The sequence below is a fragment of the Corvus kubaryi genome, unplaced genomic scaffold (genome assembly GCF_017639235.1).
Source record: "Corvus kubaryi isolate FWS band 111438036 unplaced genomic scaffold, C.kubaryi_AGA036_p1.0 37396, whole genome shotgun sequence".
NCBI lineage: Eukaryota > Metazoa > Chordata > Aves > Passeriformes > Corvidae > Corvus > Corvus kubaryi.
Genome location: NW_024581135.1, coordinates 4,627,998 through 4,638,740, shown reverse-complemented (window position 1 = coordinate 4,638,740; position 10,743 = coordinate 4,627,998). Strand labels below are relative to the sequence as shown.

Sequence of the window (10,743 nt, the reverse complement as noted above, 5' to 3'; positions counted from 1 at the left end):
ACTTTTGCTCCGAACGGGAAAGGAGAAAACCTCAGTCCGTAGAGATGCTCCCAGAGATAGTCCTAAAGATGAAGATGATGAAGACCCTTTGCTCCCAGGGAAGGAGAAGGGCCTCTGTTTTTGTTTCTGAACGGCTCAACCTTAAAATTATACCCCAAAAAACTTCAAGAGTGGACCCTCGAAAGCAGTTGCGGGAAAAGCTGCAAGTCGGGGGAAAGGACTCACACGCAGGCAGAGAGACTCCTCTTCCTAAATGGACTGAACGATATTTGGAAGTGGGCGGCTGTCTCGTTGTGATAATGTTTTCATAGCATGAGCAAGAAGAGACTTCTCTCTCTAAATGGACTGAACAAGGTTATTATGGAAGTGGTAAACAGACTGAACATCTTAAGGGTTGTCTTTTCACATTGTCAGTGGGAGAAGGGAGGAAGGTGGGGGGAGGAGGAGAGTTCTGAAGGTGGTATAATTTTTTTTCTTCTTTTAGGTCTGTTAATAAACTTCTTTATATTCTTTCAAGTTTGGTGCCTGTTTTGCATTTCTCCTAATTCTTATCTCACAGCAGATAAACAGTAATGAGTATTTTGGACCAAACCACTACACTAAATTGGTGTTTCTGCCCGGTTACAAACCGAACCCGCGACAGATGGCAATGCTGACATTCACACAAAGCAAGGAAACACTGTCAGCCTTTCCCTCTCTCCCCGGTGCTGTGCTGGCAGCTCAGCGGCTTGGCTGCCCACACCCCCGTGCCTTTCTGGCAGCCCCAAAGACAGGAGCTCACATGAGGTGGTGTCTCAAAAGCAGGCCCAGAGATACCAGGAACCTCTGAGATCTGAGATCGAGCATGCAGACAACTCTGGGACATCCAACAGTTCTGAAGGTGGTAAACTCTCAGAGGTCTGAGCCCCACAGCGCAGAGCAGGGCTCTTCGGCAGCTCTCCAAACTGGAGTCTCAGAAAGAGGTTGAGCCGGCAGCTTAGAGACACAGGAAAAGTGGCAACAACCACACAGAAAACTGGGCAGATGAAGTTACAGAAAGTTGTGCCACAAGGACAAATTTTCACTCCATCTTCAGACACTTTTTAACCACACAACCACTTAATGCCCGGTTTTACGTTTTCTAGAGAGAGGAAATTTGGTCTTACCTGCTGCTTGAGTTCTTTTCTGATACACACGAATCTCTTTAGCATTGTCCAGCCTAGCAAGAGCCTGAACATCAGTACCATTGTATCTGTTTATTCGCAAGATGCTGAGGTTATCTGAATTAATTGTATATAAATAGCTTTCAAATACTGCCAAACCACAAAGATGCCTAATCTGGAAAAGAATAAAATGGAATCATTATTTTAGCTCAATATTTTAGGCATATCCAGGAGTTGCAAACATCAAACACTAGTGTAAATTGTATGTGATAAACTGTACAAAAGGTTTTCTGAATATGTCAGTAAATATTTGTAAAAATTTAAAAAATTACACTAGAAGTATAGTTCCCATTCTTGTAGTCTGAAATTTATAATTAGAAAAGCTTTGTACAAGAAAGGCATAAAATTATAATTATTTAGCAGTCTAAATTCATTTAGTCTCCAAATTCCCCACTTCTCTGTTTTTTAAATTAAAAACTTCTGCATACTTTAAGTGCAACAACTTATTTCAGTATTAACTAATGATCATTAACTAATAGTAACTAAGATAAATTAACTATTATTAACTAGCATTAACTAATAAATATAGTAAACTTAGAATTTTAAAACACAGTTCATAAGTGTAATTGATCCACTTTTTAAAATTATTTTACGATCAATCAAGGCAAATGGTGCAAGATATACCTGCTGAATATTTTCTTGAGTACATGAGAAATACAAATTCTGTCAGCTTTGCTGGGTTCCTTTTGTGTTGGTGTCTTTGAATATGGTGGTGGCCACTTGGCAGCACTTGTTTCTCAAAAAGTGAATTCTAAAATCGTATTAATTTCTGATGTGTCTGAGCACACAGATTAAAAATTACCTAATTGCAGTTAGTTAAGACAACCACAGCTGAAACACTAAGTGTTTAAAATTTAGAGGCTGTTCTTGATTTATAGATTTAGAAAATGTAAAATATCTCACAGGCAATTCTGAAAGCTGGACAAATTAAAGAGAATTTTTTGGCAGATGTTCATATATGCACAGGCTGAATATCTTATTACTTTAATCATTAAATTGCTCACCACAAAGTATTTACTTATCTCATTCACTCACAAATTCAGACCTACGTCACCAAAAACCAACCCAAACAAAACAACCCTGTTGTGCATCAAGTATTTCAGTCGTTCAGGAAATTATACCACAGTTGGCCAAGTCTTGCCATTGTATTCTGTCCTCATCCAGAAAAATAAATAATAATTGACATCATCGGAAGTGTTTGATTAAGACCCAAAAGAAATTCAATGCAATTATAGCAAGATGGAAGAGAAAACAGCCTTGAAAATAAAGATGCATCTGTACCAAATTGTGGAATTCTGCCCTGAATTACAATCCTTTCTTCCCTATTTCCATTTGCACTCAGTTTAAGTCTTTATCATTTTTCTTTATTAAAACTACTAAACTATGTGGCTCTTTTTGCAATGCATTTTATAATGACCAAATTATTTGTATTTGGTTGTTATTTTTGGGTTTTTTACATCTCATGAAGCTTTCCAGCAATCTTATGCATGAGTGAAAACATTGCTGGATATCCTTTGAAAGCCAACCAGGCTGACAATCACAAAATCCAGTTTTGTTTCGAAAGCACATCTCTGATATGCTTGTATTTACACAATAAACTTTAGTCCCTAAAAATTATTGTGAACAGTTTGGTGGTTTGCTGTTTCCTCAGGCTAATGAGGAGTAATTTGGAGAAACAATCATTCTAGATTATGGCAAACGCAGCACAAAACCTACTGAAATGACCAATTCTTCATTTGAGTGGAAAGACAATTGGTACTTTTTGTGACAGCAGTGAGAAGCCAAACTTTTTACTGCCCTTCACCCATCCTAAAAGACACAGATCTCCTCTTTTCTTAGCTAGTTTTGAGAAGAAAGAATCCCCCTGAACTTGAGAAAGTATCCTCTTTCGCATCTAAATTTCAGCAAGTAGAGAAAGAACAAGCATCTCTCCTATGACACCAGTACAACTCAGTTACAAGCCTGTAAAGGTATTTGTTAATGGCTTCTGAAAATGATTTTAGCTTTTTAAGTATCTATTCCAAAATGTTACATTAAAAAAAAAAACAAAACAAACCAAAACCAAAACAATAAACCCAAAAGTTTACAAGACCTGTTGTTCCAAAACTGGTTAAATACTGGGAATAGATTGGTAAAAAACAGGAAGGTGTTTGCCAAACCACCACTTAGACTGCCTTTTGTCACATTTTCTGCCTACTTTTAGGTAAGTTAGTCTAACCAGTTGTGTCTCGGTAAACAGTGATTATTTGGAAGCAAGGAATGACAGCAAAACACGTAAAATGTTTATTCTGCTTGCACATTTTTACACTCCCTATTTAACCTCAAGCAGAAGCAGATGCAACTTGGTGTCCACACCAGCTCTGGCAGTTCAAGTAGTGACCAGAACAGTTTGGTCTTTGCTGATTTTCCCTGGATTTACATAAGACTCACAACTGTCAGAGAACTCTTCCACTCTCCAAGCTAATGGATTGAAATGCTCCTGCTCAAAGACTCACACAGTCTCAGTGCTTGTATTTATGACTCTAAACATCAGGATCAGCTGTGAAAAGCATCATTGCCATCAACAAAAATACGATTTAAGGGCATCCAGATTAGTCTGAATGGGTGAATAGCTTTTGCTATTCTGTTTCACATTATTGAGCCTGTTAGTCTCTCCTTCCTGAGTGGGTAAGGACATCTTGTCATTAAGGATTTATCTCCCAGCACCTTTCCACCCCATATTTTCCCTCCTGAAGTCTTTTACAATGGGGAGTGTGACTTACCTGGTGCACTGCTAATGAGACACTGTATGGAAACATTCATAGGTAGCAAAATGGGCTAAATCGCAGCTAAACCAAAACATTCAGATGGATCTTTTAAAGTCTAATGCATTTGAACTAAAAAGGGAAAAAAACATGAAATCCCTGTAGCTGCTAGCATTATGTGCCTTCATTTACTGATGATATTACTTTTTAATAATTTGCAAATAAATACCTACTTGTCTGCCTTTAGTTATTGTTTGCCTCCTTCTCCCCTGATAGTCAGCAACTTCCACACTCTCCAGATATATGTCAAGCCAGTACACATATTTATTGATGAGGTCTAGTGCCAGAGCAGTTGGCTGTTCAATTTTCAAGTCCACTATCCACGTCCTGTTCATTCCATCCATGTCACATCTCTCCACCTTGGCAGCATTCCCGTAGTCTGTGAAGAAAAGCTTTCTGTTGAAAGAAAATAAGATGTTGTAAGTTTTAAAGGGTGTGAGCAGAGTGCAAAGCTCCTGCTGGCTCCAGCAAAAGGAAGTTTTTGTTCTTTGTCATTCCAATTTCCTAGATACCCCATACTGATAATCACATAATTACTTTTAAAAATTCACCGTATCTTCAAACAAATTAACAATTACACAGATCCATCTTTCAAATGTAATGCACAGAAGTTCTAAATGCATTTTCTTACAAAACAGATAAACCATGTAATACTCTAAAATTACAATCTTAAATATATTTTTAACCATTATTTGTAAAAAAATGGCAAGATAGTTGCAGATAACAGTGACAAAAGCATAAAGCACTCACGTTGTCTGGAGAACAGAACATTGCACACAAGCTATAACAAATACAGTGATTCCCACTGCCAGGTGTTTTAAAATTTATTTCTGAGGGAGATGCTTTAATCTGTAGCACATTTGTATCCAGCCTTGGAAAGGTGTTCAGGCTTCAAAATGCTTCCACAAATCCACTGAGTCATTCCATCCAGGAATAATGGGAAACTATCAAAGACTTAGAACTGCTGCTAAAGCTGCCTAACCCGATACTTGATTAGCATTCACTGGCTTTAGCACACGCAAATCAATTTTGATTAACATGACAATATTTTAACAAGATTACCTATTTGTGAGAACAAATTACACTTGCAAGCTGAAGACCACCTTGCCATGACTTTAACATGCTGTAAAGAATAATCTGATTCCAGGCTGAATGTTACTAAAACTACTTTGAGAACCAGGATTTCATTATCCAAATGAAGTGAATTATCTCCTAGTTATTACCACTAATGGGAATAACTTTGGATCATCTGCATATAAACCTTCAGATATCTTTATGTGAACGAGCAGTAATTTATAGCCTTGCAACCTCTTATAAAAATCCAGTTTTAGGCTGTTTGCTGAATAGACAAATGAAACCTATATCTTTTATTTTTAGTCTTCAAATAAATAAGAATACATTTTAGAGATAGTTAAAGTGTTTCAAGTGCAAAAAGTGAAAATAAAAAAAAAAAAAAACAACAAACCAGAAAACAACAACAACAACTCCTCCCCCCCAAAAAAAAACCAACAAAAAAAAATCATCTATAGTCTATGTGCAGGAGATGTCAAATGCCAAAATGAATTGATCTCAGAAACATAAAATAGGACTGGAGGAGAATTTGAAAGGTCATGTAGTCCATCACCAGGCCATAAGGCAGAATAAACTTTACCTATAACATTCCTGAGGGATAACTGCATTCCTGACAGGGATTTCTATTTATCAAAATAATCCAGAATTCCTGTCCTGTCCTTCATTGTCATTCTTTACCCCAGCTGTACTCTAAGAATGTATTTAAAAACATACACTTAACATTCAAGTTTGTATAAATCAAAATGTCCATAGTACAGAATATATGCAAAGTAAGTGCACTCATATCATCAGAAATAACAAGGCCAACACCTATATATATTTAAAAGAAGCTGCTAAAAAGTTACATGCACTCAAGACTACAATCTGTACTTCTGGGGATTTGATTTATGCTATTTAATGGGACATGGTACTTCAAGATTCAATAATTCAAATAAAGCTCATTTTGCAATCATAGAACCGACTGGGTTTGCTGTGATCAGGCACGAACACACTCACATACGTATAAATATATAAATATACAAATACACACACACGTATGCATAAATACACATCCAGACACACAGCAGTTACCAAGACCAGAAGTTTGACTTCAGACTGACTCTACTGCATAGTGTTCACTGTTTCTTATTAATGATTTAACATTTCTACAGACTAAAATAAGTAAGAAATAATAACTATTAGCCTTTTACAATGAGAATATCTATTCAGATCAGAAAACAAATAAAGTGCTTGCACATCAATAACAAATCCAGTAAGGAATATCTAAGAACCAAGAATATTTAAGAATTTAAGTGGCTGCTCCAGCTTTCTGGAGTGGGGGATATTTCTTTTTTTCTTCAATATCTGTTTTATATTAACATCATTTGTGCAAGTTATCATGACTTCATGTGCAAATGACATTCCTTTTACTCAAAAAATCATTATTCTTCTCCTGGAAACTGACAACAATAAAACTTTATAATTAAATGAAGAGGTGAAAGACAGAACAAGAAAGTAGCTGCCTAACTGCTGCTGTACGATCAAAGAGCTCTGAAAATTAAATTAAGAAAATTAAAAGCTTTATTGTGTAATCTTGAAAGGCAATTCTGTATTTAAAGACTAATGCAGATTTTTAGAGTGAGGTTTAAACCAGAATTGCATTTCTAACACAAGAAGCTGACCCACAATTACGCTGTATTTCCATTGCCTTGGGAGCTGTCAAGGATGCACTGTACAGTATTTATTTCAGCTCAAGGCTAATTTTTCTGCTCACAAATGGTGCTGGGTTTGCCTTTCCACTTTCAGCAGAGGGCAATGAAATCTTTTATCCATTCACAGAGCAATTTCAGGAGGAAAACTGGCCATGTGCATGTCCCTGCACAGCCCAAGCTCAGGGCACTGGTGCTGACCTTGAGGGACAGGATCTGACAGGAGAGCTGAGTTCATTACAGCCTTTATTTCCTGAGACTGCCAAAGAGGATGCTAATTGAGGCTGCTGTAACAGTAAAAATGTTGGCACTAAACTGGATTTTATTAAGGCATGCTATCTTTTGAAAGCTATAGACTTAATGTGTCGAAATTCTGAATTCTGTCTGCAGTTAATCAAGAACAAAAAGGGCCATCTTTTTCATCAAGTCCTGGTGCTTTGCAGGCACTTAAACTCATAAAAGTGTTCAGTTGTTTTGACTCTTCCAGAATGGTTTCACTGTTGTTCCAGCAGCTGGGAATCTACATCTAATAACTAATGGTGATACCTTCCAGGCTAAATTACACCAGCTGATTTCTGCAGCAGCTTATTTGGCTTAAACAGCTACTTTCACCCGTCTTCCCCTCCAGAGATATTTCTAGATGGCAATCAAATTCTTTCCCTCTACCTAGAAGCTAGAGATAAGCAAGGGAAGGCAGATTTCTCATCTCATAAGGCAGACTCTTTCTGCTGCCCTTCAGTGCAGTTAGTTATTCCAGTTTTAGGTCAGTATTTGAACAAGCATGGCCAGCACTGGGTGTGCTGCTCCAGAGAGGAGCTCACCTGTGCCTGCACAATGGCCCAGCAACCTCTCTGCAACAGCTGGAGATTCAGCCGCCCCTGGGTGGCATTTGCTGTTTTCACAGCTCTATTACACTGCTGATTTACACTTATCCTCTCACCAGCTCTTACACACATCCTCCTCAGCCTAACAGCTTAGTCTCAAAAAGTTATGATTGGAGGTTTTCCAAAGAGTTTGGTTCCAACCAGGAAAAGATACACAGGGACGATTCCCTCCGCATCTGAGCAACAACAACTCTCTAGCATTTTGAAATATCCCCACTGGCAAACCCACTGCCTAAAACCAGCAATAAATGTTACCAAATAGAACTAATGCCAGAAGAAAAGAATGCTGTCATGAGACAAAAGTGACAGTGAACTTCCCAGTCCCTGCTCTCACACCAGTGATCACAGATTCATCTTTCCTACATTATCAAGCCTCAAAACCATGTAAGGAGGGCCTCAAAAGGCCCTTTTTCTTTCCTGACAGAGACAGCTGCCCTCAATAGAAATTCAGATAGTTACTGCCTGAGTTCAGTTGCCAAATCCCTTATCACCACTGGTTTTGCCCACCAACTTCTCCCTTGTCACTTCCTTTTGTTTTGCAAGCTTTCAGTCACCTCATTCATAACCCACCTATTTAATTAGCTGAGAAAGAAATACTTTCCCTGTAAAGCTGCATTTGGGCACTTGCATGACTGAAAACTGCTAATTTCTAATGCACCTAAGATGCCAAACACTGTACAGCACAATCAGAGTTTGGGGGGCAAAAAAATCACAATTCTGGGGCTCTTTGACAAAAGACCAATGAAATATTATAGGAGGCAAATTTTTAGCAAAGCATATATAGAAAAAGAGGATGCTTTCTTAGGCCAAATTACTGCTGTGGACAAGATCTAACTAGAATAAAGTAAAATAATTCCTACCACACCTCAACAAGAGCTATGAGTAGAAAGGACAGCATTTAGTTTTCAGCAGCTATACCGAGAGGATCATTTTCAAGACAGAAGGTGACTAAAGATATTCAGTTGATCCTGGCAAAATGAACAAGTGACAAAACGTTAGAGGCTTTTTACCAATTTAGGAGTGGGATTATGGTGTGGGGAAAAAAGTTTGAATTGGAATTAACAGAAATGCTGTTCAATTTAACTGGTTTGAAACATAATGAGAACAGCATTGACATTGAGCGGCACCAGCCAGATTAACTGTAGGACAAATAGGACAACTAAAATTATAGGGACTGTGATGAAGAAGGAACCTTCTTCAGAGGAGGTGATCAAACTATCCAGTCAAAAGGACTGTGTGAAAACTGTGGGGTTCTCTTACAGCCCAGGTATGAGGTGATCGACTGACTGGATTCTCAGAAGGGGACTGCCACACAGTCCTGTATCTGATTTCTACTGCATTTAATCAAAATGAATGTGATTCGATTTAGTTTACATTGCATTTAAATAATAATATGCTTCATAGTGTGGTCCAGGAGCATTTCTTTTTTTGTTGATGTTTAGGATGGTTTCTGGGTTCAGCAGTTTTCCTTTTTCATCCACATCTACACCAAAAGAAACTGGCCACCCTCAGATCTAGCCCATTTTTGGTAATAAATAAGCCATGGCCCTCTGTGTCCCAGACAGATTTTAGGAACTCAAAGAACACTATGTGCTAGAACACACACACATTGAAAGCAATTCTCAGGTTTGGGGCAAAGGGAGATTTTTCCCCAGGCGAGGAACTGAAACACCATTGGATCAGGGTATTTGTGTTCCTCCTTCCTGTGCTTCTTTCCAGCACAACACAGCACCCATCATCTGGAGGATAATTTCTCCTTCTAAACCCACACTATTTTAGGGGATGAGAAACTGTTTTGCTCTCCAGCAATGTTCCTTTTTTTTTTTTTTTGGTAACTGATATTGGAAGGAAATATCGAGTGGATGTTTTTGTGCTGCATGGGAGTGAAATTCTATTAAAGTTCCTCTGTGATTTCTGCAGTGTAAAGGAGGACATATGTTCCAAATGTTCCTGGCATTTTGGAAATCTAGCAATGAGTGCCTGTGAGTAAAATAATAATGCTTTCTTCTCCTAGAGAGCTGCAGATTTAGTACCATGCAGGAAGCAGCACAGGGTTGAGCTGCAGATAAAAGTAAAACCCAGTCAGACAACTCATTCTCACCACACAGAGCCCAGCTCCACTTACTGCTTGCTGCACAACAACAGGCAACAATCAGCAAAAGCTCAACCCTTAGTGGGGACATTTGTAATGAAATCCACTTCTCTCTACAGGGAAATCGCCAAGTCAAACTAAAGTTTACTTATTTGCAGCACCAGGGTGGTGGCCTGAGCAGCAAACAGGGAAAGCAGCTGAGAATTTGGGGATGGAGCAGAGCCAGTCTGGTTCACTGCTAAAGGAGATATAAATTGTCATTTTTTTTGTTTGTTTTTCTATTTAAACTGTCCATCACCCATCTATAAAAATATGCCTGTTAGAAAGCTGAATTGTTTTGCCATAAACAGGTACCCCCACCATGTCCTTACAGACACAGAAACATGAATTTTCAGAGGTGTCATAAAGTGAATGTAATTTGATAATTCAGGACTGTTGTCTATAATATTGTTACTACTACACTCCACCATTGTTATAGCTTTTAACAACAAAATCCTGCATGTTTTTCTTCAAGTTTGATCCCTTCCACTACAGAGGGTATAAAAGCCTTCACTTTCTTTTGTCTTAGGGATGTCAATCAAATACACATATTTAAAGTTCAGAATAATCTCTGAAAGTGTTTGTCCCCTCCTTTTTCCACCCAAATATGCTTTTTCTACAGGGTGAGACTACAAGTTGCCTCTCCAAAGCACTCCTCTGCCATCTCTGGGTCCTGCAGGAATGAAGTACTGCTGATTTTCGGTCTAGTGGTGTTTAGTCACAGTTGCTATTTTCTCACACAAGCTCTACTTCTTCCTATGCAGAGTAAATACAGCATAACCCCATATCAATCCCACCATATTCCCTTTCGTGCTCCTTTCATGAATAGTTGTGGCTGTACATGATAAAATGCACATCTGGAATATGATAGCAATAAAGCAAACACACAGAGAAATGAAAGTTCAGTTCACAGGTTTTGCTTTTGGATAAAATTGTAAAGAAAGTTTGGTCTTACACTCATTC

General features: G+C 38.2%; 1 protein-coding gene across 1 annotated transcript in view; it reads right to left on the bottom strand.

Moving 5' to 3' along the window:
* The window catches only part of LRP1B (LDL receptor related protein 1B), a 639,031-nt gene that overhangs the window by 233,177 nt on the left and 395,111 nt on the right, over positions 1-10,743 (bottom strand). The window contains exons 7-8 of the mRNA XM_042040771.1: positions 4,180-4,402; positions 1,146-1,317 (exon numbers count right to left, since the gene is read on the bottom strand). Of these exons, the coding sequence (XP_041896705.1) occupies positions 1,146-1,317; positions 4,180-4,402 (395 nt within the window). The remainder of the gene's footprint in view (positions 1-1,145; positions 1,318-4,179; positions 4,403-10,743) is intronic.